The sequence below is a fragment of the Pisolithus orientalis genome (genome assembly GCF_024613125.1).
Source record: "Pisolithus orientalis strain OTSU chromosome Unknown F5J12scaffold_12, whole genome shotgun sequence".
NCBI classification, from domain to species: domain Eukaryota; kingdom Fungi; phylum Basidiomycota; class Agaricomycetes; order Boletales; family Pisolithaceae; genus Pisolithus; species Pisolithus orientalis.
This window is the reverse complement of record NW_026260793.1, coordinates 198,263-226,201: the sequence shown is the minus strand read 5'-3', so window position 1 is coordinate 226,201 and position 27,939 is coordinate 198,263. Positions and strand designations below refer to the sequence as shown.

The 27,939-nt window shown below is 47.7% G+C and overlaps 5 protein-coding genes across 5 annotated transcripts; 2 read left to right on the top strand and 3 right to left on the bottom strand.

Annotated features, from left to right (window-relative positions):
* Window positions 1–320: 320 nt before the first annotated feature.
* F5J12DRAFT_719852 (TPR-like protein) lies at window positions 321–1,448 on the top strand (the record flags this gene model as incomplete). The annotated part of the gene is made up of 2 exons (XM_051741199.1): window positions 321–1,052; window positions 1,122–1,448. Coding segments are annotated over 2 exons (1,059 nt in total), but the record flags the coding sequence as incomplete, so codon positions are not given.
* A 561-nt stretch (window positions 1,449–2,009) lies between these two features.
* Window positions 2,010–3,130, top strand: F5J12DRAFT_826861 (uncharacterized protein). Its single transcript, XM_051745531.1, has one exon. It carries the CDS (start codon window positions 2,190–2,192, stop codon window positions 2,967–2,969), a length of 780 nt encoding a protein of 259 aa, XP_051600426.1. The 5' UTR covers window positions 2,010–2,189; the 3' UTR covers window positions 2,970–3,130.
* A 192-nt stretch (window positions 3,131–3,322) lies between these two features.
* F5J12DRAFT_920798 (FAD binding domain-containing protein) lies at window positions 3,323–6,205 on the bottom strand. The gene is made up of 10 exons (XM_051749275.1): window positions 5,779–6,205; window positions 5,606–5,725; window positions 5,399–5,557; window positions 4,995–5,321; window positions 4,903–4,937; window positions 4,666–4,848; window positions 4,545–4,600; window positions 4,474–4,483; window positions 4,372–4,423; window positions 3,323–4,318 (listed from the first exon to the last, which is right to left on the bottom strand). Exons 1-10 carry the CDS (start codon window positions 5,809–5,811, stop codon window positions 3,446–3,448), a joined length of 1,848 nt encoding a protein of 615 aa, XP_051600425.1. The 5' UTR covers window positions 5,812–6,205; the 3' UTR covers window positions 3,323–3,445.
* Window positions 6,206–6,897: 692 nt separating this feature from the next.
* On the bottom strand, window positions 6,898–7,464 carry F5J12DRAFT_927085 (uncharacterized protein). The gene is made up of 2 exons (XM_051749399.1): window positions 7,305–7,464; window positions 6,898–7,250 (listed from the first exon to the last, which is right to left on the bottom strand). Exons 1-2 carry the CDS (start codon window positions 7,355–7,357, stop codon window positions 6,941–6,943), a joined length of 363 nt encoding a protein of 120 aa, XP_051600424.1. The 5' UTR covers window positions 7,358–7,464; the 3' UTR covers window positions 6,898–6,940.
* Window positions 7,465–7,593: 129 nt separating this feature from the next.
* On the bottom strand, window positions 7,594–10,409 carry F5J12DRAFT_826853 (uncharacterized protein). The gene is made up of 8 exons (XM_051745530.1): window positions 9,632–10,409; window positions 9,447–9,584; window positions 9,006–9,393; window positions 8,927–8,958; window positions 8,800–8,879; window positions 8,728–8,744; window positions 8,006–8,678; window positions 7,594–7,955 (listed from the first exon to the last, which is right to left on the bottom strand). Exons 1-8 carry the CDS (start codon window positions 10,368–10,370, stop codon window positions 7,812–7,814), a joined length of 2,211 nt encoding a protein of 736 aa, XP_051600423.1. The 5' UTR covers window positions 10,371–10,409; the 3' UTR covers window positions 7,594–7,811.
* Window positions 10,410–27,939: the final 17,530 nt, after the last annotated feature.

The following is a 27,939-nucleotide window of genomic DNA, read 5'->3' as shown; positions in this document are numbered from 1 at the left end:
TTTTATCAGAACAGTAGTAGACTTTGAAGTAAAGCTTGTGATGCTTGAGGGGCTCAGTTGTCGAGTAGACAAGTGAAGAACGAATACTTGATTCGATAGGGATTGAGGAAGAAATCCTCGAGTTTATATACATGAGTAGGTATGCACAGACCATGAGCGTAAAAGGAAACTACTACTCAGTATAGTAAGGAATAGTGCAGAAGGTCATGGAATATGACATATAATATGATGTCATTCTGACATCATTGTGGAGCTGATTGCTAAGGAATGTCATGTGATGAACAGCGTGTTCATACACGTGTAAGTCTGGATCAATCTAGATGTCGGAACATATAGTCATATTTCCAACACTACGCCCCACGGGACACCCTCGTCGGTCTGCATCGCTCCATCAGCTGGCTGTCTGTCTTTCGAGCAGATACGATAATCAGGGAACAACTGCAGACCTAGAAGAAGCTGTGACGCTCGGTCGCGCAGCTCTGGATCTCCGTCCACCTGGACATCCCTATCGTGCAGCAGCCCTCCACAATCTTGCTTGTGACTTCAGGAAGCAATTCCAGAAAGAAGCCGACATGCACCACTTAGAGGAGGCGATCGAATTGCTCCGTGCTGCTTTGGAGCTACGTCCCTCGGGACATCCTAATCGGTCTTCATCGCTCCACGCCCTCGCTCTCTGTCTTTCCGATAGACATGACAATCAGGGGGCAGCTGCCGACTTGGAAGAAGCTGTCACACTCGGACATGCAGCGCTAGAACTCTGTCCACCGGGGCATCCCGATCGTGTTGTAGTTCTTTACAACCTTGCTTGCGATCTCTTAAAGAAATTTCGAAAACAAGCCAACATGCCTGCGACAAGTTCTCTTCATCGAGCTACGTCGGTGGTCTGTCCAACGGGCATGGCCGATGTTGCCTCCTCGCTTTCTGAGCTCTCGTTGCACCTTTGGGACAGGTTTCAGAAGCAGGCGACAACGTCTGACTTGGACGATGCTATTTGTCTTGCAACATATGCGTTGGAGCTTCGATTACCACGACGATCCCACCATGATATCCCTGTTGGAGCATGGATTGAGGGGCTAGCCCAGGGGACAAACTCAGATGGACAAGTCATACTTGGTCGCGAGGTAGACAATCTACGTGACCTTGCGAATTACCATCGTGCCAGATTCCAACGCCAGGACACATTTGTCGACCTGAACGCGGCCATCGAGCTGTACCGAAGTGTGCTGCAATTCCACCCAACTGGGCATCCTAGTCGTGCTTCCTCTCTCCACGACCTTGCACAGTGTCTAGCAGATCGGTTTCGTCAACCACTCGCAACAAGTGATCTGGACGAAGCTATTGCGCTTGAGCAAGAAGCCCTGCAGCTGCTCATACCCGGAGATCCTAGTTACGATATGTCCCGGTGCTCTCTTACAGCCTACCTGCAAATGAAGATCGGTGCACAAGGTGCTATAGCATCGTCCAATCCCCCATCTGTCGCCCACTTTGACATTAAACAAGTCATCCGTAATGTCACATTTGACACCCTCAAAGCCATGCCTCCTAGGCTGCTGCACACGTATACTGGCATCCTATGCAACCGGGAGGCGCAGGTGTCGCATTTTGTGGCCAGTCAACAGTACAATCAGCTGCTGTCCTCTTGTGCAACCTGCGACCCGGCTCAGCAAATGAAACTCATTCACACTGTCGTCTCGAAATACTTTCAGTTCGTCATGCTTTCTCACCGGTGGGGTGAAGGCGAGCCATTACTCCACGACGTCGAAGGCCATCCGATATATGGTATGTCGACACGTGGGGGTCTTGGAAAGCTCCAAACCTTCTGTCTTGTTGCTTGCGAGCGGGATTACCTGTGGGCATGGAGCGACACATGCTGCATAGACAAAGATAGCAGTGCGGAGTTGCAAGAAGCAATAGGGTCAATGTTTGCGTGGTATCGACGATCTGCCCTGACCATCGTATACCTTTCTGACGTTCCTGATACCGATTCATTTGGGAACAGCGAATGGTTCCAACGTGGATGGACTCTACAAGAGCTGTTGGCTTCCGAGCGCGTACTATTCTACACCCTAAACTGGACACTTTACAAGAACCTCACGTCTTCTAACCATAAAGCCGATGACGCCGTGCTGGAAGAGCTGGAGAGGGCAACTGGAATAGAATCACGGTTTCTCACCAGCTTTTCTCCCGGTATGGAAGATGCACGATCAAGACTGCAATGGGCGTCATTGCGTCGTACTACCCGGCCTGAAGATATTGCATATTCACTCTTCGGGATCTTTAACCTTCACCTGCCCGTTCTGTATGGTGAACCTGCTGAGAACGCGCTTGGTCGACTCCTGGCTGAAATCGTATCGCAGTCTGGGGACACCTCTGTCTTGGATTGGGTCGGAGAGGCATCACCCTACCATAGCTGTTTTCCTGCCCAGATCACTTCGTATCAAATGCTACCATCCCTTCCACTCCATCCGGACACAGAGGAACACGTGACGATGAGAGAGCGGCCCGCGTCGTTGCCCACAGCACTACGAACGTTGTATCGTTCACTTGACAAGTCACCCCTTCCGCGATTCCTCAACCGCCGCCTTACCCTACCATGTATCGCCTATCCCGTTACAGCGGTTCGATTAAAAGGGACGGCTCCGAAATACACGTACGAAATCCAAGCATCTGGTCTGAGAGCACTTGAGATAACACTCCCGAGCGAGCTGGAAAATGAAATATTGCTGCAAGGTGGTCTGCAGCTTGTTCGCCCTTGGCACTCGAAACTGCTTGGTCCATCCGCTGGGTTACACACTACGCTTGAAGAGCAGCTACTTCTGGCACTGGGACGGCCATTTAACGCTCTTTTGCTGACCGAGCTCCCTCGTTCGGAGTACAAAAGAATGGCGTCTTCTACTCTGATCACTGCTCAGCCCGCAGACTTGACCAGCATTCTACAAAGTGAGATTAGGACATTCGATATTGTGTAGCCTAGTTATTCTGCTATGATATCTACAATACTAATGTTTACCCACACACCTGGTTTAAATCGCATCAATTCTGTTGCATCCTCATAGCTCCTGCAAACGCTATCGAAGTACGACTATAAGCCTTTGACACCTTTGTGGCTACCGTTGACTCAGGTAGAGCTCGTCGCCTACGTTGCACTACCGGAAAACCTGGCACACGACTGACGTACTTGTCACACCCTGCACGCCATCTGCACCGCCTTCTGGAAGTCATCTGGGGATGCTTGAAGATACAATTCTCAGTATTTACCAATTATTAATAGATGGAGGTGTTGGCTGGGAGGCCGTATTTGGCGTCACCGTGTTGGGATTAATCGACGTTGATTTTTGAAGAGGGGGGGATTTAAATATAGGTATGGGTATGGAAATTGGGGTTATGTACAAGTCATCCTTGCATAAACTGACGAGCAAGTATCAGGACCAACCTTCGGGTGATCCTACCAGGCGCGCATACCCTCCTCCGCCTTCCCAAACACACCCTCGAAGTACCGCGCCAATCCTGCTGCACCATGCACAATCGCACCGACCACCCCATCCGGACGTACGACCACGACCTTGACTTCCTGCTTTTCGACGATATACCCTCGGTACGCATGACCCGCCTGATCGACGAGTACTTCCGCGTCGATGCCTTGATTTTCCTCAAAGGTCCTTCCAACCCGCCCATCTGCTTCGGAGGAAGGTTCGGGGAGTACAACTATGCGCCTCACCAACTCCTTCCGGACACTCTTGTCTAGTGCCACCAGTACCGACCGCAAGTCAGGGACAGCCAAGGACGGTACAAACATGATAACAGTGTGATGTGTTGACACGAAGATATCAAATAGGCGGGTACTCCCAACCATTTCGTTTGGCTGAGAGCCACTCGAAACGTTGGGTGAAGCACGGCCAAATGAGATGACAGGCACAAGTTCCGGAGCATCGGGTGCGCGATCGCCCGCTCGCAGAACACCTTCCTGGGTGTCTCCATACGCGCTGTGTGCGACCGCGACTCCCGCCATAGGAGTGGGGGCGAACTCGTCGACGACGATCGGGCTGGTACGGTAGTTCACACCCAGCATTTGCAACTTCCCTCCGCGATTCATTACACGTTCAAAGTTGGATTTCACCGGCTTTGGGTCACCGTTTTCATCGGCGGTCGACTGTGGGGTATGGTCGGTACTGAACTGGTCAAATGTGCGGTCGTGAAGTTCGGTGGTAAAACCGAGCATTTCAGTGATCACGGGGAGCCGTTCGGCGGTGTAAGTGTCCAGGAGGGATGCTGGCGATACGCCTTTGTAGACCAATGCAATTTTCCAGGCGATGTTAAACTGTCCACGGTATGTTAGCCTGAGTTTGTGATTTAGAATGAGTCAGATCTTACTGCATCCTGAACACTTGAGTTCAGGCCTTGTCCGCCAGTTGGACTGTGTACACTAATTAAAAGATCAGTTGGAGTGGAAGTTGTTTCCGGCGAGTTACTGACTGGGCAGCGTCTGACATGGGTGCATAACACAGATGAGAATCATGGAATTTGAATACATGTCAGATCCGTACCTCCAGCAACAAAAATCCTTCCCACTCCAAACTTATTCACAAGTCGTATGTTGGGTCTAGTCCGCGAAGGCGTCAAAATCCACGCCAAACTAAGATTACCTATAAAACAAACGAGACCTACCTGAACTCTGAGACCCACATCACCTCTTTGATCTGAACATCGTCTCCGAGGCCCACGAAGTCTTTTATACAGTTCACCAGAGCCTCTTCGTCTTGGGCGAGCCCTTTCAGGTCAACTGCGCTACTTGTCATGATGAACTGCCATCCATCCTTGCCAAGTTCATCAGTGGGGCGAAGTGCGACCCTGCCAATTGCAATCCGTCAGCTGGCGCTATGTTATAGATCGAACGAAACCTACATATTTTGCGACATCGGGCCGAAAAAATGCCAGTGCTGTAAAGACGAGTCAGTTGTCTCACTCGTGTCGTCCGTAATGGAGTGTGTACATACGTCCCGATCGAGGCCCTTGGCTTCCAAACGGATGTCTCCCAATACAATAAAATTGTCTTCCCGAGTGGTCCCAAGAAAGGTAAGCCCGAGTTGCTTCCTTGTCATACCCCTCGCTCCATCAGCACCGATCAGGTACGCCACCTCTATGTCTTCTTCGACTTCTTCCCCGTCCTCGCCGCAATGCTTGGCAATTTTCGCTCTGACGCACTTCTCGTCTTGGGTGAATGAAACCAGTCGAGTGCCGAACTCGATGGTGCAACCGAGCTTGGAGAGGTGCTGGAGCATGATTGCTTCGAGCGTAGGTTGACCCATTAATTTGCTGTTATGCTGTGACGTTCCGTTAGTGCATAACTCCCAACCTCTGCACAGGCTAAAAACAGGGGCCTAAAAGTAAATGTACGCACGTATGGGATCGCCGGAGTGGGTTCAGTATAAGGAACCATGGCGAAGGTGTTGAGAGATTCCAGCGAACCCTTCTTGTGCTCCTGAACTGGGGGAACAAAGGTTGCGCGTTCATGGATCTCGGGAACACGCAGGAAGTGGAAGGCTTCGAATGTGCGAGGCTGGGTTGCATTAGCTCCGTAGATGAATTTGAGGCATGCGTAGCTTACGTGGATGCCCGTGCCGCGTTGGCCACGTCGGCTTTTGGGTTCTTTCTCTATGATGCGCACTGGCACATTATTCCGGGCGAGCGTCAAGGCCGCGGTTAGGCCGGCTGGACCTGCTCCCACCTAGAACCCAGATTTGACGGTCTGCGAGGGTGGGTAGAAAGGGTCAAACATACCACAAGTACAGGAGTCATGCCACTCGTCATCATGTGTCCTTTGATAAGCTTCTGAGGGTTACGTGGGGCGACTAGTTGTTAGGAATGCGAATGTAGATGGGATGCTAGCCAGTCACTAGGGCCCTATATATACATCCTCTATAACAATATAAACCCAGTTCGGGGAATATCCAAGGAGCAGTGCAGGGTTGAGACCAACTTACTAATTAGGGTTACTGCAGACATGTTCCATGGTTTGGACGCTGCGTCAAGTCCTCGCATAAATCGAAGTCCACCGCTCGTCATAAAAATTTGTAAACGTGATTTCAGCGTTTCTCAGAACTCCGACTACATAAGTAATCGATGAGTCATCGAGCTGGCGTCAACCTCCGCTCGCCTGCAGAAGGCAGATGCAACTTGGTCATAGTGCATGTAGGAAGTAAGAAAGGGCCGGAAGCAAGCCGGAAGGCGGTTTGCAGGATGCTGTACATGTAGTTCCCAAAATTAGAAATGTCCTGATCCGGTGACCAAACTACTAACAGGCCAGAATACTTCGTCACCACAAGCCGAGAGCGGTACACGTCCTCACTCAATGCCGCACACGCCACATCGTCTTCTGCCGAGTATTTCGCTGAATTTGTCCCACCGGAGGCTGCTTCTACGGAGCAAATATCTAAACACCCTCGGCTTTCTCATGCGCCGCCCGTCGCGTTCCGGCGGTTCGGCTGTGAACACGAGAGAATTCATACACAGCTCGACCTTCACTGACTCATTAGGGCCTGAGGGCATCCGATTCCGCGGTTTCTAAGCTGTTGTATGATACTACCACGTATCCCCCGTCGCTTTACAGCCTCTCAGGTGAAAGAGCCATCGTGCACCGATGTACACATAAAACATCCAGGCATTTGGTATGAGGTCGCTCCACATCACACTGTCAGCCAAGCTGAAACATGACATGCAACCTAGTGGCCAGCATTCTGAAAAGTAAAAGCAAAATTCAGATATTGAATATCGTGTATAGTCACGGCGCTATGATATCTGGTATTCACATCCACTTGGTCACTCCTTTTCATGCGTTGTTCTGGCACTTAGATATGACGCTGCATCTGTAACATTAAACAGACAAAAATAAAACAGCTGATTGCGCGACTTTTGCAGCACTGCTCCTGCGCAACTTTTTATACTACCCCTGCATAATTTTTAACACAGCCACCTTGTACCACTTTGCACTAGCTAGGAGGGCAGATAAAATAGATAAACGTAGGCAGGACGTGAACACAGTTTGTCGGCACCCTCCCCAGTCATCCCGCCCAATCCACGAGGCCGTGATGCCCCACAGGGCCTGCTCAAACGCTTGACCCCCTCCCCCGCCCCTCCCGCCTGGTGGCGGGATTGCTCCTTTGGGAAATTCCCACGGCATCGCCACCTGCCAATTCATGTGACCGCACTCCGCGCCACAAGTCATCACTGGCCTAGCGAATTTGGGCCCGTTTCTTGGCAAAATACCCATTATTACATGCATCAGGAAGCGAAAAAATGGTTTAAACCTGTTTAAACCCGTCACTGAAGTACTGACTGGTCGTGACCGCGATTCTGTCATTCCCCGTTTCTCTGATGTGGGTTATGTACAGTAGCATCGAAACGAGTCCCGAGGAACAGGCGAGGAGTGCGTGTAGCCCTGACTCACTCACTCCCCCGTGCACGTGCCCTGCTTAGTCAGTAGCTGTGGGCACAGCCACCTGCAATTTTTCTGCGCATTACTGCAAAAGTCGCGCAATCAGCTGTTTTATTTTTATTTGTTTAATGTTACAGATGCAGCGTCATACTTAGAATGCGTGCTTTCCCTATGCACGGTCGCTCCTATTTAAATGGTCGCATTCGACTCGCTATTCACTGGGCACTCTGGTAGAACTGGAGATTTCCTGATCTCGAGACTGTTGGATGCCATCTCCGTCTTTATGAGAACCGATCATGCACTCTAATCATCTAAGATCCCGAAGGCTCAGTAGATAATCGGAGCATAACTTGAGAGTGAGGCGAGTAACGAAGGCCGTTTAGCTAGAACAGCTGCATTGAAACCCAAGCATCCTCCTATCTCCGAGACCGCAGTACCGCCGCTCCTCCCTCTCCTCTTCGCTGAGTTCGTTGTCTGACACGTCGCCCTCGCGCCCCCACGGTTTGAACGGAGAACACGCCATCTAAACAGCGATTCATGACAACCAGTCAGCAAACCCTATGAGCTACTTACCTGCATGACTTTTGCAAGAATGTGCCTCCCGGTCGTGGGGTCTGCCTCGACCTTCTTGATGACCTCTTCAAGCAACCACTGCCTGAGCACAAAGCGAGGGTTTGCAGCTATCGCAGCCCTTCCCCGCGCCTCGTCGAAATCTTCCCTAGCCCACTCTTCGCCGGTTTTCTCATATTCGATGCGAGCGGCATAGGTGTCAAGCCATGCGAGCCATTCTTCTGTTGCCTTACCCGTGTCTAGGCGTTCCGACTCCGGTGCTCCCCTGAGCAGTTCTGCAATAAATGCTTCCAGAGTTATTGTGCCACTATTGTCCTCCCCACGGAGCATCCTCGGCCGGAAGAATGCCAGCTTTCTGAATGTGCCATGGAAATCTAGTCTCTGGTTTTCCATCATATCCAACAGGGGTTGGAAGATCGTGCGCTGATCCGAGGGATCTTCGCGACGAAGTGCGAGACGCCGGCGGAGGGTCACGCCATATTCGATGGTGTAAGTTGACTCGATGATTTGGTTCATCGTAGACCCAACCTCCTCTATCCCCGCGGTGCGCCATTCTGAGATGGTCTCGTCATTGACGTTGTCGGCCCAGCCCTTCTGTACCGCTTTGTTACCATGGGCAATTTCAGCGCCAATCAGAGGGGCGAGCGCGTTAAGCAGGGCACGGCAAGCATAGCCACTGCAAAGGATCAGTAGATGTCAATCAGTTCGTGATATGCGAGACTAACATCATGTTAGGTTGTTGCTGCAGAATACCAATTAGGCAAGATAGCAAGGCTGAAAGGGAAGGTAACACTCACATTGTAAGCATACCGGCCTTCTTGGTCGGAGTGGTTGCATATGTGATGGGGGTCAAAAACATCCATAAACGCGTACGGTCCTAAAACAAAGTGAAATGCCAATCCAAGTTTGACGCTACGGCCTTACCATAGTCTATCGTAAGTCCAGCAATTGATACACTGCGAAGGATCAGATAGTTGCATCGCACAATGACATGGAGACTTGCTTGTCTGTATTGATGACGCCGTGCATGAAGCCGTACGCCTGCCATGCTGCGACCATCTTAGCATTTCTCCGGGCCACTTCAAAGACCAGCTCCTTCCCCCATGCGTCACCAGCGTCTAGATCGACATTGCCCAGTTTAAGAATGCGCTTGACGGTCCATTCTCCAAGGATGCGAAGAGCTTCGTAGTCTGCATGTTGCTGCCCTCCACCAAAGAAAAACATTGCCCGTGAGGGAGGAGAGAGTGCTTCAAAGTTTCCTATCCGAATGAAAGTTTCCGCGACTCTCGTCGTCACACATGCTTTCTCGACTCGTTCGCGTATGACGGGCAGTTCAGGTAGATACACCAAAGCAAGAGACCGAGTAGTGGGAATGCCCAATGCATGCATGGCTACATGAGGATGACGTCACTGGCGCGGGCGACAGTAATGAAAGGGTGCATACCTTCTGAGCATAAGTACTCACGAATAGACGAGCGAAGGACGGCAAGGCCATCAGCACTCCGGGAGAACGGCGTGCGGCCAGCTCCCTTCAGCTGAACCTCATATGTTGTGTCAGGGTCAGATGGGTGAGGCGTGACGACTAGAAGACATAAGATCTGGCGACAACACAAAAATCCATGCACTCACGGATTGAGATAGCTCGTCCGTCACCGAGTTGGCCTGCCCAGTCGCCAAACTGGTGACCGCTGTACCTAAGAGACCAAGGAGCGCATCCTTTCCCGCCTAATTGGTCTGATCCGTCAGGGGACATAAGAGAGACATGACCGCCAAGAATATCTACAAGCTCCTGACGGGCATTCCGAGCCTCGACAGATGACGAGACCTTTTCATTGTCCAACTTGGAAGGCACGAAAGTGGGTTTCAGAGTGTCAAATGCGTCCCCACAGTCTAACAGCGGCAGACAATCGTTAACGCACGTCTCGGACAATGCGATGAGCTCTCTCCGGTAGTTTCGCGACTTGGAGACGTATTTATGCAAGTGGAAGTTGCCGGACAGTGCAGACGAGGCTTCCGCTGGGATCTTTGCTTCATGGTCACTCAGCCACTGCTCGATGTACTCGGCTTTGTCTGTGACGACCTCAGGCGGGTCCGGCGGTGCAATTTCGTACGGAAACTCGAGAGGCATCGGGTTCACGTACGAAAAATGTGCTTCTGGAGACAAAAGTCTCGCACGGCGCTGGACGCTCGGTGTCCTGGCAAGTACATCGGAGAAAAACGTCGCAGGGTCTGGAGTGCGTGGGTCTGGCGTGAGGTTGTGTGTTAGGAGATGTGAAGAAGGCGGTAATGGCAGCTTCGAGAATGGTACTTTATTGGAATTCTTCGGCATAGCGACAGTCTCATTCAAGATGCTCCTCAAAGCTCTCATGTTCCTGGACGCCGTTAGGCCCAGGTCTATAAACTCTTGTGACCACCGATCATACCGGACCGGAGCCCCAGTCACGTGCGTAGGCCTCCTTTGGCTCTCGGTAGGTTGGGGTTTTCCACTCCTTACACTATGCATCATCGTGAAAACCACCTGGAAGCACATATAAGTGGTGCTCAGAGTAGGCTATGGACGCGCTATGGACAGGCTATGGAGTGCTATGGTTGTATTAGTAGTTGTGCTATGGACAAGCTTGGCCATGCTTATGAAAGACATCCATTTATGGAATTTTCAACCTCCACCCACAGGCCCGCAAGGTACTGCTTCTCTCGAAGTCTGTAGCCTATCATACTTCATATAACAATAGCATGCTGCGTAAAATTTCAACTATGTGCATATATCAATTCCTTCGTAATCTAACAATCAGTTATCCCAATACCCTGAGGATGCCCCACAAGTCTAAATGACAGCAGCTGCTCAATGACCTTGGCAGGTTAGCAGTGGAAGTTGCCCACACTCGACTTGAGAACATGCAGGGCTCTGATGTGGAGGAGTCACTGTCAGGATCGGAGATCATTAGCCCCATTATAATCACACCACTGACTTCACTTACCCAGTCCTTGTCATGTTCTGAAGATACTTTTGACTTGATCTCTGACTCTGTCAGCTCGGTCACCAAATGGGATGCACATTGTGCTCATCTTCTTGATGTGATCAAGGCCCTTAGTGAAGAGGCCCATGTGGCATGTGTCTTGTTCAAGCTGGATGCATCTCTAATGCATGCTCCACAAATACAGCTCCTGCCACACTTTGCAGATCATTGCTGTAAGGAGAGAAATCTCCTTACTATGGGATTGGGTATTAATTTCTATTTTATTTGTTTTATGGTTTCTTTACTTACTGTGGTGGGTACTATACTTGAGTACCATAGTTCGCTTTTTATGTGCTTAGTCAGCACTTACTTACAGTTTGTTTGTACTGTAAGTTTTTACCAATAGATGAGTTACCCCCAAAGATGAGAACAAGAGAAAGACTTCCCCAGACAGCCCTAGACAGTTCCCTATCCCTTTATTCCCTTGCTCAGGCTATAGGAGCCCCTTTGTCTTACTCTCTCCCTCTCAGATTCTGGTCCTGGATCATCAAGCACCACTATTCTATTTCCTCACATCACTTTGCAAGAAGCTTCATGTTGACCCAAATACTTTTGATTTTATCCTAGATCAGATTAGCAATCATCCAATTTTCAAGAACAACTCACAAAATCAACAGCTTCCTGTTGCATTGCAACTTGCAATTTTCTTGAACCATGCAGGACACTATGGGAATGCTGTCACACCAGAGGATGTCAGGCAGTGGGCAGGTGTCAGTGTAGGATCCATCATCAACTGTACTCACTGGGTCATGATTGCACTGCTTGACCAGCATGACAAGTTCATATATTTTCCAGATGTGGATGACATTGAAATGGAGAATGCAAGAATGTTTGTGGAGAAATGTACTTGTGCATCTTGGTGAAATGGGGTCTTCACAGTTGATGGCTCAGCTGTAAAATTAATGTCCAAGCCCAGCATATATAGTGAGACATTTTATGACAGAAAATGCAACTACTCACTCAATTGTCAGGTGCATGCACAGACAATACAGGCTTGGCCATCCTGGGAGTGTTCATGATGCATATGCCTTCCAGGTGATGAGGCTAGTGCACAAATCCAACTCTGTTATTCTGGAAGGGCACTGGGTGTGGGTGGACAGTGCTTATCCATTGGAGCCTTGGTGTATATCACCCTTCAAGAGACCCAGAGGGGGAAACCTGTCATGAAGTCAGAGCATTTATAATAGGTATCTTTCAAATGTGTGTTTTACCTCTGATAAAAAGAAAAAATGTACTCACTAACAAATTGATTGGCGGGTTCATGTTTGAATTGAGCATGCATTTGCAGCACTGAAGGGGAACTTCCAATTGCTGCAAGAGCTCCAGCTGAAGATTAGGAAAAAGGAGGATTTGTATGTCATGATCTATTGGGTGGAATGTTGTTTGATTTTGCACAATACAATCATATGGTTTGAGGATGGAATACAAGGGGTGGAGTCATCAGCAGGCTGGGCTGTGCATGAGGGTCAGGATTTTGTGGATGTTGAATGAGGTGAACATGTCATTGTGAGTGAAGCCAGTGGCTCACCTGGGCAGTGTTGCTGTGCCACACTGATGGAGGAAGTACTTAAAGTCCAATCATGCTAGATACAACACAAGCTTGTAGATTTGTAGAAGGTACATTTTACCAAGTACATGGTGTGGATGATATGGAGTACAAAAAAAAAATGCAATGACAACACTGGGGGATATTTGAGGGAGGGGGAAATGACTACACATCCTGAGATTCAGACACATTAACACTTTTTGACACAGCCTCCATTTTTGCCAACTCTATCCTGAGGTGAAGTGTTTCAGCCTCTCTCTCAAGCCCAGCTGCTTGTGCATTTGTGAGTTGGATCTCAAGCTGCTTGTCTTCTTTTTGGCATGTGTGAATCACCTCAGCCTTGGAGCACTGGTAAATAGCTTTGTCCTGGCAATATACCAACTCCTTTGAAAGTATGCCATACTCATACTTGCCAATATTCTGTTGTGTCTGCTCCCCCTTGAGTGATTTGACCTCAAGTTTGAAGTTGTCAAGATGTTCTTGTAGGTCTGACTTGATGTGACTTGCTGACAGCTTGTGAGAACTGCCCTTTGTTGAAGGTGTTTCTGGTGACCAAGAGTATGGCGACATGAGCTGATGACAAGTGTGACTGTGAGAGCTAGTGGATGATGGAGGGGCAGTGGTAGATGCACAACAATGAGATGTATCTGCTGATTTAAAGGCCTCATGCAAGTCCCAAGATGCTGTGTGATGCCTCATATGGGTGGGTCTGGTCAGTTTGCTGGATAAAGGAACAGTTGCCTGTTGGAGAGTACTTTTGAGCTAGATGACATGCATTTCATAGTGAAGTACTTACCTGCCATGTTCAGATGGTTGAAAAGGGCAGGTCTGGCTCTGGGGCATTGCCATCATCAAAATGCTCCCTGAGCATGTTATGGTCTTCATCCCAGGTGCCCAATCTCCCCTGATCACCTCCATCATTTTCATCCTCTGGGCCACAGTAAACAAACTCATTATCACCATCAACACCATCATCCCTCCAATATCCATCAGGCACCATGAAATCTCCAGTATCCTTGGCTACATTGTTATCAACATCCATATCTGGTACAACTGGCATAAGTTGGTAAACATGCTGCAAGTGCAGAGTGATAAAATACCTTCAACATCTGGGTTGTCCCCAGGGCAAGATCCACTGCCCCACACAAGAGCAAGCATTTCCTTGGCATGGTCTTTTGTCTGGTTGGATGTAAACAGCCTGGCATCAAAGGAGGGATTCCCCCTCCAGATCAAGTTGAGATTGTTGAAGTATGGGAAGGTTTTTGCAATTGCTTCTACAGGCATTTCAGTCCACATGGATGAAGTCTAAGATAAAACATATGGTCATACCATGAAGATTAGTGTCTGTTCCAGGCACAACACCTGCACCCATCTGTTTGAGGCTCTTGGCATGCTTGTGGTATTTATCTTTCAATCTGGTTTTGTCAGTCCCATAGATAACATAAAATGATTCAACTGACATACATGCTGAGGCAATTCATGACACAGAGTTGGAACTTATCTGGATTTGCTGTATATTGCTCAGAATATGTAGGATTGTCTGCAAAGATGTGTTTTGTGATGGCTAGGCAGACCTCCTTTTTGTTTTGGCCAGATGGCTTGTCACCTGTAGTTGCTGGAGGTGCACTTGAGGATTCTGCATTCTTATCATGGAAGAGAATGTGACAGTCAGCAGCATGACTGAGAGGCCAGCAAATTAGTCATTCAGTATGAGTTGGATTTTGGTCCCAGTGAACTTGAAGTCCTCTACTGCCAACAGATTCCCCACCAGGGGTTGGAGCCTTCCTTCCTGCTCCCTATCTACCTACAGAGTTAGCAGATGGACCAGGGCCTCTGGCAACCATCCCTCTCAGGGTTACCCCACTATCTGCCCCAATGCCTGTTAATCCCTGTTATGCCAATGACTCATATCATGTCACAAATCAAGTGCAATGTAGCACAAGCACATGACTACACAAGAAGTGATGCATAATTTAACTTTACTAGTGGTGGGACACTAGTCTTGGCCAACCAAAGTCATACTGTTGAGTCCTCTTGGGTGCAGTGAACAGAGCTAAGGGTGGTTGCAAAGTAGATTTTGAATGAGGTAGCAGTACAATACAGGCAGGCTTATATACATCTATGAAGTACTGCATAACAAACATTTGAAAATGTTCAGATGTACACCCAGGTTCCCATTACAGCACCACCAAGTCATAGTGAGTCACTGTGCAGCAGGACTACATGTACAACTGAGTCTCCAGTGCAAGCACAACCAGGGTAAATGTACATCAGAGGAAGAGCAACCATGTATATGACATACAGGGGTAACCATGTACCTGGGGTACACAGGTCACATGACCATGTGGATCAGGGCCACCAGTGGATCACAGAGGGAAGGGTAAATGGACATAGTCCAGCTATAGTACAATGTGGGGTAGACAGGGGCAAGATATAAAGGGAAACATATGGAATGCAGGTCCTACCACATAGATGGTGGCTTGCAGGCAAAGGGAATGTCACTCAAAGGCAGTGACAGGTGTGAATGGTATAGTATGAAGTCTGTAAAGGGAAACAATGTGAGCACAGTGTGACATCACCCCCCCCCCCGCCCAAAGGCCTGAGGTCCTCTGAAGGTGGGAAGAGGCCCTTGACTACCCAGGAGTGGATATCATGGTTAGTTGCCACTGCAAGCTGGGCAGTTAGACAACCAATGTCCAAGGCATGAACATTGGTAGCAGGTGAACTGATGCAAGGGATGCTGCCAATTGAGGGGTACAAGCCCACCAGGTTTGTGTTTGCTGAGGGAGTCGATAGGAACTGGGGTGAAGGGAGAAGCTGGCAGAGGTTTTGATGTCTTAGAAGTGTAGAAGAGGGCCCTTCCAGTGGAATCTCCCTGAGCCTGAGCAAAAAAGTCAAGCCAGTTGCAAGGGAGTCCCATTGAAGGGGACTTTGGCAAGGGCATCTGTGATGGCCTGGAAGTGTTCTCAGCCTTAGGCCTGGTATAATCTTCTCCCAGCAATTGTGACACCTCATGTTTGACATCTCCTCCAGCTTCTGGTACTCCTCCTCATCTATGTTCCTAATGAAGGTATGAGTTTCTCAGTGTATGAAGTAGTCACTTTATTAGTACCTAACAAAGTTTCTACACTATGTCAGTACCAAGTAAACAAGTGGGAATCTAGCTATACTCACCTCGGTGTACAAAGTAGTCACTGAGGTGGAGAAGAACGGTGTGGAAAATTTATAGTACTGTAATTAGTAAGTGCATTGACATTGGAATTTAATTCTGAGGGTCAGGGGAACAATTCCAAGCCCTCTGGGTGAAACACCTAAGACACTACTGTAATTCTGGATTGTATTCTTGACAGTTCCACACTCCCTTGGTTATTGGCTTCCTTTCTCATGATTGCCCATGCTTCTTTTCAGTCAGGGTCTGAAGGAAGGCTTGATCTTCCAGGCACTGCTTGACTCGCTGGAGAGAAGAGCCCATGGACCATGATGTTGAGGGGGAGTTGGTCAAGAAAGGAATGAAAGGAGGATATGAGGGAGGGGCCATAGTCTTTGTGGACAATTTTGATGATGGCCTCCTGTGTCTTTAGGGCCTCCTGGAGGATGGAAGAGTTGCTGCAGTCAAGTTTTCATACATATGGGCCTTGAAGCTTCCATCCATGGTCCCTACCTGGTCATAGACATGTTTGCTGATCACTTCTGAGCTTTGGAAGACTGTAGACAGCATCCATAGATGCTTGTGGTGTTCTCCTGCTCTCCAGCCATGTGATTCCCAGTGCTTGAAGTCATTAAGCAGCTGCATGTAACCAAGGAGGAGGCTTGCCTCAGGAGCCAACCTGTTTGTTGTGGTGGCAGGAGCAGAGGGGCAACTGTAGGGGCCTGGAGCATGGCCAGTGTGCAATGCAAGGCTCTGGAGCAGATGAGCCATGGATGAGAGGCTGGGGTTAGTGATCTGTAAGTGGCTTGGGAGAGAGGGGGCATGTTACAGGATCAGAAAGAGGTGTCATAACAGGGCTTGGATGGTCCCTCATGAGCTCTGGATTTTCCCTTGTGGGCATCCTTGCAAGCTCTCTGGGAAGAGGGGACTGAACAGATGACCAGGTATGGGTATGGGCATGTGGCAGAGGTGATGGAGTCATGAAGGGGTTGGTAGGTGCCATCACATGTGGAGTTGGTGGGTATTGATGGGGATAGGGAGCATAACACTCCAGGGGAGCATACCAGTGGTTCTGAGAGGCATGGAGGGGTTGAGGCATAGCAATTGAAGTAGGGATGGGAAGGATCATATGGTTCATCAATGTTGGCATGGAAGTCATTGTCAAAGTAGGCAGAGCCAAGGGTTTTCAGTGTTGGGAGTATAAGAGATGGAAGCTCAAAGGTTGTGAGTGTGCTTGTACTCCCCAAGAACCTCTGGGGCATTTATAAGATTGTCTTTGTTCTCCCAGCTGTTCTGGGAATGCAGGTAACTGAGCCATTTGATGAGGTAGAGGTATTTTTGCTGTGGGGTCACACTGGACTCTTTGCATGCACATTTGTGCTTAAGTATAGCCTTGACCTCCCATTCATTCTCATCTCCTACCAATTCTGGTGGAGGTGGGGGTTTAGCCAGGCCATACTCTTTTGTTTTAATGAAAGGAGTGAGCTTGGAAGCATGAAAGATGGGGTGTATACACCAGTTAGGGGGAAGCTGGAGCTTGTAGGCAACTGGGCTGATCCATTTGGAAATTATGAATGGTCTGTGATGTCAGGGTGCAAGCTTCTTTGACAGAACATCCCTTTTTAGGTCAGAAGCATCCAACCAAACCTTATCTCCTACAGAGAACTCTGTATAGGTCCCTTTTGATCACTGTTTCATTAACTCCTGTGCTTCCTTATGAGTGATAATTGCAGTGTCCTGATTGGTGGTGTGAGTCAAAGTGTGGAAAGGTGGTATAAACCAACCAAAACCAACACCAAAGACAAATAATGTGTGAGTAGGTGGTTTGCCTCCACAGAACCTGGAGTGTAGAAAAAATCTAAATGTGGGGGGGACTTCAAGTGGAGTGCTCCTGGCACAAGTTGATGACAAGTTATGCAGGAGTAGACAACAAGTAATAACTGGATGGGGGATGCTGAACAGAGTGAAGGTATTCAGCCAAAAGTATATTGGAGTAATGGACTTCAATAAAAATGTGCTCCTGGCACAAGTTGATGATGAGTTACACAGGAGTGGGAGGATGACTAAGCATGACTGCTGACTAAGTGGGGATAAAGCTTCAGACAAGGAATGGAGGTAGATAGACCCCTTTTGTGGAACCTCAACTACCAATGATATGAATGAAGACAGATAGACTCTTCCAAATGAGCCTCAACTGTTGATGACAAGGTATGCACTGAGAGAGCTGAACTGACTGACTGAATGACTTTCTGGACTGCTTCTTCACTTCTTGATTGCTTGGGGTGTAGCTAAGTACATGGGGGTTTATATACTGTGGGGGGAGCACAGCCTATGACAAACAAGGCACAAATGCTTGGTAAGTAATGAGTAAGGACTGGGTAATCATGATGAGTAAGCAAGAAATGAAAAGTAAGCAAGGCAAAGAGGATTGGTAAGTATTGGCAATAAACAAGTCAAGGATAGTCAAAATATCACAGAATGAGTCAAATAGAATCAGAAACTGAGTAAGCACACTGACATCACATTAGGGGGTGGCAATGCAAGTCAGATCTTGGTGGAGACATCTCTAGATCCAAAGATGGCATGACAGATGGGTGGTGTTTCCAGATAGGGAAGTATTAATTCCAGAATTGAAGGGCATGAGTCAGGCATCAAAGGGCTAGTGCATTGGGGGTCTGTGGGGAAATGGGAGCATAAGTGATCACATCTCCCACCCTTTCATCCTCTCAGCAAAGTTAACAAAAGCTTCATGAACAGGGCTCTGATGGAGGAGGAGAAGGGGGGACATCTTCTGCTGGATCTTGCAGTAAGAAGGCAAGATGCATGTCATACTCATCATGAATGCAATCAGGGAGGCTGGAGAACAGTAGATTATGCTGCAGCTGTTGCAATGTGGGGAGAATGATGGATGAGTTTGGAATAAAGATGGTGCAGGGAGCAGGGAGGAACAATCCATATGCTTCATCAACTGGGGAGACCAAAATGACCACATAAGACCTTTCTAACCAAGTGACAGACCTGAGGCAACCAAAGAATGTCCTTCTGGAAGTCATACTGATGAGGAGAACATGCTGACCAAGCTGCATGGGATGAGATGGGGCTGACTAATGACAGGATGAACCAGGGGGCTTCAGGATGGAAGCTGGTGGGAACACCTGGCAGATATACATAGCCACTGTCTCTGGCAAATGAGACAAGTGAGATGATCAATGAAGAGGAGGCCATTATTGATGGACTTTAGTGAAATGAGTGTCTGATGGATGGAGTGCTGTAGAAATGCATAGGGTGTGAGGATCCTCTCCAAATTTGGAGGGCAGAATCATGTGGCTGAGCACTTTGAGGCAAGTGTGAGAATGGAGTTGATATCTATGGAAAGGGTGGAGATATGACAAAAACTGGAATGCCATACACAGGCACTAAAAACCTTTAATGCTCACTTAACTTGCTTCTTTTTTTCTCTTTAGCACTGACAACTCATTCTCATGTGAAGGATGACTGCTCATGTCCAGCAAGTCTTTCTATGCATGAGGCCTTTAGTGTTATGTTTCACCCCTATCTTTTCTCTTTTCACCATATGTAATTGCCTTATGCTTGATCCTTTGGACTCTTTTCCTTTTCAAGCCATCTTCTCTCTGATCTGACAGCTCTCTGTTTCCACCACTAGCATTATGTTCTCACAACATGCTTAGGACATGTGTCATCATTGTTCAACCAATGGTGTAGTTACCTTGATACATGCAGGACACCTCATGGTCCATTCTCTTGTAGTATTTAGTTTGCCTGGCTCAAGTCCTGGAGACCCAGACTTGAGCTGCTCAATCATACACAGCATTCTCAGAACTTTCACCCTCAGTGTCCCTAACTTGGACCACTCTTACTGGCTGTTGCCCAAATCCTTTGTCATTTATGAAGGTTACTGCAGCTGTTGCTCAGTAGAAACCAATTGTCTGTGTTTGAGCTCTCCCTATGTCTTGACTTCAGTTGAGTGTAACAAAAGCTCAAGTCTACCAGCCTTTGGCCAAAATTGGTCACTGTTTAGTGCACCACCACAAACCCCTGAAACAATCGACATGTTGGGCACTGTTGTGAGCCACTCGTGAAGAATTGTCATCTGATGGCGAAGAACAGGAGAGCACTGTCACAAACACTTCCTCCAATGAACCAGAACAACCAGATAGAGGCTTTACCTCAGGTATCCTCTCAAACCTCTTTAATCAGTCGCTCACCACACTTGGTACTCCCATCCCACCAGTACCCACCACTACACTTCCTACACCTCTGCCCCCACCATGAATTATAATGTCTGGTTCATCGTCAAAGGGAACAACTGCCATTACCGGAGTTAAACCCACCAAATTGAAGATTGGTGCCCCATCTGGCTTTGATGGAAACCAGAAGAACACTATGAGCTGGCTGTACTCAGTACAGACCTACCTCCTAGTAAATGAAGAGATTTATGACTTGGACACCAAAAAGGTGGTCTATGCCTTGTCATATATGAAGAAAGGTGTTGCCATGTCCTGGGCAGCCACCTTCCAGAAAACCTCTCTGGAAAAGACACCCCCAAGTTTTGGCACCTTTGCCGATTTTACAAAAGCTTTCAAAGAATCATTCACCTCCATTGGACACCACTGGCACTGCAATCACCAAACTATGTACCTTGAAACAAAAAGATTCAGTGGAACAATACATCACTGACTTCCAAACTGCCACTGCCTGACTCCACCATCACATGAAGATGTTGCTTTGATCGAGTTCTTCTCTCAAGGACTCAAACCTTTCATTGCAAACAGAATCCATATGATGGAAACCACCCCCACCAAGGTTACTGAGTGGTATACTCAGGCACAGAAGTTCAATGCTGAATGGAGAAAAGTGAATGAATTCTCTGGAAAGAAAGAAAAGAGAGCATTCTACCCTAAGAACAATCTCACTGAAGAAAAAGACCCCAACACTATGGACATGGATGGAGTGAAACTCTCCAAAGAAGAAAGAGACCAGTCACATCAAAGAAGGAAGATGTTTCGGTTGCAGAAACAAGGGACATCTCTCTTGAGAATGTCCAGATAAAGGGAAGACTCCCCAAAAGAAAGTCAAGAAGATCTGCAAAATTGTGGAGGTTGAAGAAAGCAATGATGAAGAAAAAGTTGCTGGTCCATCCATCACCTTAGTAAACATTGCTAGGGCTCTTGGGAAGGATCTTTGAATGGGAACTCTGAGTTGACTAAAGGACTCTTCGAACCCACCATGCCATGTTCTTCAGGGTTGTGCAACTCCCCTGCCACCTTCCAATGATTCATGAACAACTCCTTCAGAGACATGATTCGCAGAAGGATGGTTAGTCATCTACATGGATGACCTACTCATATTCTCCACCAATCCTGAAGAACACAAATGAAGAACCCATGTCATGTTCTCAAATGAATGAGGGAACTCTCACTCCCTCTAAAATTAGAAAAATGTCACTTTGATCTGACCAAGGTTGAATACCTTGGAATGATCATAAAAGAAAACACCATCGCCATGGACCCTGTCAAGGTCCAAGGCATTGCAGAATGGCCCATTCCTGAAGAAGGTCAAAGATGTGTGATCCTTTCTTGGATTCACAAACTTCTATAGAAGATTCATCCCCTACTATTCAGACATCGCCCGACCCCTTATTGACCTCACCAAGAAAACTGTTACTTGGGAATGGTCAAAGAAATGCCAGACTGCCTTTGATCTCCTAAAAAGGATTTTTATGGCACAACCAACTCTTTGAATGCCCAATACCTCTTGGCCATTTGCAATTACCACTGATGCATCCAAATATGCAACCAGAGGTGTTCTCCTCCAAGAAGACTCTAATGGCCAGTGGCAACCCTGCACCTTCATTTCTCAGTCATTTAACCCCACCGAACAAAACTACAACATTTATGACAGAGAATTGTTAGGGGTTATTCAAGGACTAAAATCCTGGAGACATTATCTCCATGGATCCCCATTCCCAGTTGGGGTCTTCACTGATCATAAAAACCTGACCTACTTCAAAGCCCCTCAGAACCTGAACCACCACCAAGCCTGCTGGCTTCTCAATCTTGCAGACTTTGATCTGCAACTAGAACATGTCCCAGGCAAAGACCTGGCTGCTCCTGATGCACTCTCCCACTGCCCCAACCACATCCCTGATGATGATGAAGACAACAAAGGGGTTACCCTCCTCCCACAGACTTTGTTTGTCAACCTCATTGATACCAACCTCACCCAGAAGGTTGCATCTTCTTCTATGAAAGACCCTGTTGTTCAGATGGCACTTTGTGCCATTGAAAACATTGATATTCCACTCCCATTCAAATCCCACCTTTCTGACTGGTGATTTGATAACAGAGTGTTACTTTATAAAGACTGGGTGTACATTCCCAATGACCCTGCCCTCTGATGGACCGTCATGTCCAGTCACCATGATCACCCCTCTGCCAGACACCCCTGGTGTCTTGAAAACCTGACAACTTGTTTCCTCCAAGTTCTGGTGGCCTGGACTTGTGTCCTTTGTCTGAAAATACATTGAAGGCTGTGCTACTTGCCAGCAAAATAAAGCAAATACTCACCCAATGACACTGCACCCCTCACACCTATCCCCTCCACCTTGACCTGTCCCTTCCAACAGATCTCCTGCTGATCTGGTCACCAATTTACCTCTTTCTAGAGGTTATGATTCCCTCTTGGTCATGGTAGACCATGGGCTTACTAAAGGGGGTAATTTTAACACCAACAAAGAAAACTGCCTCTGCTGCTAGATATCACAGCATTATTTTTCAAGAAAGTCTACTCCCACTTTGGATTGTATGACAAAATCATATCCAATCAAGGCCCTCAGTTTGCCTCTGCATTCACAAAAGAACTTGCTTCCATTTTAGGGTACTCCCTTGCCTTGTCCACAGCATATCACCCTCAGACAGACAGAGAAACTGAACATGTAAACCAAGAAGTGGAGACTTATCTCTGCACCTTCTGTCAAAACAACCCTGCCTCATGGGTAGACAATCTCCCCATGGCAGAATTCACACATAACCACTGCCCACATTCTGTCACCCATCAATCACTGTTCTACCTCATGTATGGGTATGAACTGAAACCACTTCTGTCCCTGATTGCAGACACCCACCTTCCCACCACTGAGTCTAGACTCAAGGAACTCAGGAAAGCTAGGGAAGAAGCCCTTGTGGCCCATGATCTAGCCCAACAAACAATGAAAGACTGCTCATCATGACCCTTCACCCCATTCCAAAAAGGTGATAAGGTTTGGCTAGAAGCATGAAACTTGAAATGCTCCTATGAAAATAGAAAGCTTGCACCCAAATGAGAAGGACCTTTTACTATCTCTGACATCCTATCTCTGATCACATATCACCTCACAATCCCTGCATGATGGAAAATCCATAACATCTTCCATGCTTCTCTCCTATTGCCCTATCATGAAAATGATGTTCATGGACCAAACTTCCTGGCTCCACCACCTGACCTTGTCAATGAGGAGGAAGAATACAAAGTTGAGGCAATAGTTGGCCATAAGAGGTCTGACCATGGACATGCCTTTTTAATCAAGTGGAAGGGTTACCCTTCTTCCAAAAATTCTTGGCAAAAAGAAATGCACCTAGAACATGCAGATGATACACTCTCCACATATAAGAAATGTTTCCCCAAAGGCTTCCCTCCACAGAAACAACCCACTCAACATTCCTCTTGTACTGTCAGACACATCACTATAGAAATGCCTCCTCACCATTACACCTATCCATGTGAACCCTCTCACCAACACACCCCATTTGCTCATCATCAGCGACAGCCCACCAGCGATCAGATGATTACTTCTTACTGCCTCTTCATCGCTGATCCTGCCATTGTTGGCACTGTCTATCATGAGGTGGATGAAAACTCCCCTCTTGATCTTGTTTATCACACCACCATCCAAGCCCTTCACCTTGAAGAGCTTTCCTGTTATGTTAACTGCCTGAACCCTCTCTTGTCCCCCACATGTACCATCCTGAATGAGATCGCTGTTCAGCAGGTTCCCCTGCTCCTCAAACTTTTTGATGTTCTTGGAGGCAGACCTCATCTATAACATCCATCAGTATCCAATGTTGATCACACCCCCTCCTCCTGGGTCTCAAAGACCCTCAACTGCAACCTCCCCTCTGGCTTCCTCCGTGTCATCCTCCCCTCCAGCATCATTGCCATCATCATCCTCCCACTCATCTCGCTCTTTCAGAAGAGCTGACAGACCTCATGCCTGTTGCCTGTCAGGCCCTAACCATCAACCCTGCAAGTCTCATGACTCCCTGTCTGAAATAGATCCCAAAACTGCCTTCAGTGTCTCTCATGCAGAACTTGACTACATGTTAAATATCATCAAGACTCTTGCCCAGCTGCCCCCATCCCCTGTGCTGAATGCTATGACTGAGTTTGATAGATCTCTTACTCCATCTGACCCATGCTATCATCAAGCATGTTATGTCTGCTGCTGTCTTGGCCATATTTGTGTCAACTGTGGACTCTACAAGTGCCCTCTTTGTCACACTACTCATCCCAGGCATACCCAGGCCCAATGCCCCTCTTTACATCCTCATCGTCTGTTACAGGACAGAATTGCCACCTCCACCCTGGTGGATGATCATACCCTTGTTGGGAGCAAGGATAACAATTTATATGATAATGATTTTGACTTTGATGACTCTGCCATCAGCAACATGGCTGGAGAGCCTTATGGAGATTAGTTGAAGTCAGGGACTTCAATGCTTAGAAAGGGGGTAATGTTATGTTTCACCCCTATCTTTTCTCTTTTCACTGTATGATTGCCTTATGCTTGATCCTTTGGACTCTTTTCCTTTTCAAGCCATCTTCTCTCTGATCCAACAGCTCTCTGTTTCCACCACTAGCATGATGTTCTCACAACATGCTTAGGACATGTGTCATCATTGTTCAACCAATGGCATAGTTACCTTGATACATGCGGATGCCTCATGGTCCATTCTCTTGTAGTATTTAGTTTGCTGGCTCAAGTCCTGGAGACCCAGACTTGAGCTGCTCAATCATATGTAGCATTCTCAGAACTTTGCCCTCAGTGTCCCTAACTTGGACCACTCTTACTGGCATTGCCCAAATCCTTCATCATTTATGAAGGTTACTGCAGCCATTGCTCAGTAGAAACCAATCATTGCGTTTGAGCTCTCCCTATGTCTTGACTTCGGTTGAGCATAACATTTAGTCTTCATCTGCATGCATGGGCATTGCGTGCAACTTGTCAACAAGTTAGGCAGAGTCAGCTGTAACCATGTCCACAACACCTTTGGTGTGTGACAATGTGTATGGCATTCCAGTTTCCAACATATCTCCACCATTTCCAAAGATATCACTTCCATTCTCACACTTGCTTAAAGTGCTCACCCATGCAATTCTGCCTTCCAAATTTGGAGAGGATCCTTGCACCCTATGCATTTCTACAGTGCTCCATCCATCAGACACTCATTTTGCTAGGTCCATCAGAAATGGCTGCCTCTTCATCAATCATCTTGCTTGTCTCATTTGCCAGAGACAGTGGCTATGTATATCTGCCAGGTATTCCCACCAGCTTCCATCCTGAAGCCCTCCAGTTTATCCCATCATTGTCAGCCCCAACTCATCCCATGCAGCTTCATCAGCATGTTCTCCTTGTCAGTATGACTTCCAGAAGGACATTCTTTGGTTGCCTTAGGTCTGTCACTTGGTTAGAAAGGTCTTTTGTGGTCATTTTGGTCTCCCCAGTTGATGAAGCATATGGATCATTCCTCCCTGCTCCCTGCACCATCTTTATTCCAATCTTGTCCATCATTCTTCCTGCATTGCAATAGCTGCAGCATAATCTACTGTTCTCCAGCCTCCCTGATTGCATTCATGATGAGTATGACATGCATCTTGCCTTCTTACTGCAAGATCCAGCAGAAGACATCCCCCCTTCTCCTTCTCCTCCATCAGAGCCCCATTCATGAAGCTTTTGTTAACTTTGCTGAGAGGATGAAAGGGTGGGAGACACAATTGCTTATGCTCCCATTGCCCCACAAACCCCCAACACCCTAGCCCCTTTGATGCCTGACTCATGCCCTTCAATTCTGGAATTAATACTTCCTTGTCTGGCAACACTGTCCATCTATCATGCCATCTTTGGATCTAGTGATGTCTCCACTGAGATCTGACTCACATCGCCACCCCCTAATGTGATATCAGTGCACTTACTCAGGTTCTGACATTCTGACTCATTTTGTGATATTTTGACTGTCCTTGACTCATTCATTGCCAATACTTAGCAATCATCTTTGCTTGCTTACTTTTCATTTCTTGCTTACTCACCATGATTACTCAGTCCTTACTCATTACTCACCAAGCATTTGTGCCTTGTTTGTCATAGGCTGCACTCCCCCCACAGTATATAAACCTCCATGTACTTGGCTACAACCCCAGTGAACCAGAAGCCATTCACTCAGCAGTCAGTTTAGTGCATAACTTGTCATCAACAGTTGAGACTCATTCAGAAGAGTCTATCTGTCTTCATTCATATCATTGGTAGTCAAGGCTCCATGAAGGGGTCTATCTACCTTTCATATACTGAGAAACCCATGGTTCGGTCTTAGGTTCTGAATGCTGAGTCAATGCCGAATGCTGAGACAAGGTCTGTTTTCTTACTATACTTTTCTAGTTAGTCTTTGCACTGCCCTCACTTGTGCCAAGGCAGTGTCTGTCTTCAGGCTCTCTGATCCCTGCCTCCTTGTTTAACCTTTAGTTAGTTCCTTGCACAGCTATTTAGTTCTTCACCAGTAACCCTGGCCTTCAGGGTTGCTGGTCTTTGGTATATATAACTCTATGTACATTGTACCTAGTTCCTCAGTCTGAATATCAACTTAGTTCACCCCAAGCTCCCAGCTTAAGCCTGAGTTGACTCTCAGCTTTTGCTCCTGACCCCCCTCAGCTTTCTCTAACTTCAACCCAGCTTGTGCAAGGGTCTAGTGCACGAGCTAAGACCAAGGGTTGTTGCACCTGGTGCTTGGCCTTCGGCCTTCGACCCCCAACCTAGTCACGAACTTAACAGTATATTCAGACTACCACTTGTGCAAGTCACTCACCACCCATGACCAGAACCTGCACCCAAGCTCAAGCAGACCATGCTTTAGAATCTGCCTCTGCCTCGAGACCAACCCAACCCGAAAACCTCAGATGACCCTTGTTGCCAGTTCGGCCCTTAGTTCCCTCACCAGTCACTGCCAGGACTTCTGTGATCATGCAGCAGTTCCAAGGATTCTCAGCCCATCGTTCCAGTACTACACTAGCTTCCAATGATCAAGGTACACCAACACCAGCCTGGTTGTTGGCCTCCTGCTCCCTTTGGTGACCCTGGAGGTGATGGTGATGACATGGCCCAGATGACTCTGACCATCACTCCAGTGATGATGACAATAACAACAATGATGATCCTTTCAGGCCTAATCCCAAGGAAGGTGAACATGAGGAAACTGAAGAAAATCTGCAAATGAGGGTCTTAGATAGTCTCACCAGGGCCATACAGTCTCTCACCCTGGTCTTCCTGCTGAGACACCAAAGGAAGCTCAGGATCAGCCAAGGTCCAGGAGCCAGACACCTTCGATGGCACTGACCTGAAGAAGCTCTGACAGTTCCTTGTCCAGTGCAAGTTGACTTTCCAGAACAAACCCTGAACCTTCTGTGAATGACCACCAAAAGGGTAACGTTCACTCAATCCTACCTCAAGGGAATGGCACTTGAATGGTTCGAGCCAGACCTTCTTCTCACCGGTGAACCCGAGGACCCACCCCTGTGGATGGACAGCTGGCATGAATTTGTCATCAAACTCCAGTTGACCTTCAGCCCCCATGACCTAGGTAGCAGAAGCCAAGAACCAGCTCAACAACCTAACCATGAAAGAAACCCACCATATCACCAGATACATGGTCGAGTTCAACAGGCTAGCTACCCAGGTCCAGGGTTACAGCGATGGGGCTCTCCACCACTTCTTCTATGCCAGTCTCCCCAACTGAATCAAAGACAAGATAAGCTGGGTAGGCAAACCCCACACCCTTGAAGACCTCTTCGCCATCTAGCTCAGGACATAGATGCCTGCTACTGGGAATGATGTGAGGAGGTCCAATGCCAGAACTGGTCTTCCAGTAACCAGAACTTGTCAAAGACCAGCAATAGAGACTTG

Bases quoted from the DNA above. Each gene is read 5' to 3' on its own strand.
- F5J12DRAFT_826861 (XM_051745531.1), top strand. From the start codon at position 2,190: ATGGAAGATGCACGATCAAGACTGCAATGGGCGTCATTGCGTCGTACT.
- F5J12DRAFT_920798 (XM_051749275.1), bottom strand. From the start codon at position 5,811: ATGATGACGAGTGGCATGACTCCTGTACTTGTG. The intron at 5,726-5,778 runs GTATGTTTGACC...TCTGGGTTCTAG, and splicing joins GCATGACTCCTGTACTTGTG to GTGGGAGCAGGTCCAGCCGG. The intron at 4,601-4,665 runs GTAGGTCTCGTT...TTCGCGGACTAG, and splicing joins ATGTGGGTCTCAGAGTTCAG to ACCCAACATACGACTTGTGA.
- F5J12DRAFT_927085 (XM_051749399.1), bottom strand. From the start codon at position 7,357: ATGACAGAATCGCGGTCACGACCAGTCAGTACTTCAGTGACGGGTTTA. The intron at 7,251-7,304 runs GTTTAAACCATT...TATTTTGCCAAG, and splicing joins TCAGTGACGGGTTTAAACAG to AAACGGGCCCAAATTCGCTA.
- F5J12DRAFT_826853 (XM_051745530.1), bottom strand. From the start codon at position 10,370: ATGAGAGCTTTGAGGAGCATCTTGAATGAGACTGTCGCTATGCCGAAG. The intron at 9,394-9,446 runs GTATGCACCCTT...ATCCTCATGTAG, and splicing joins TGAGTACTTATGCTCAGAAG to CCATGCATGCATTGGGCATT. The intron at 7,956-8,005 runs GTAAGTAGCTCA...ATCGCTGTTTAG, and splicing joins TTCTTGCAAAAGTCATGCAG to ATGGCGTGTTCTCCGTTCAA.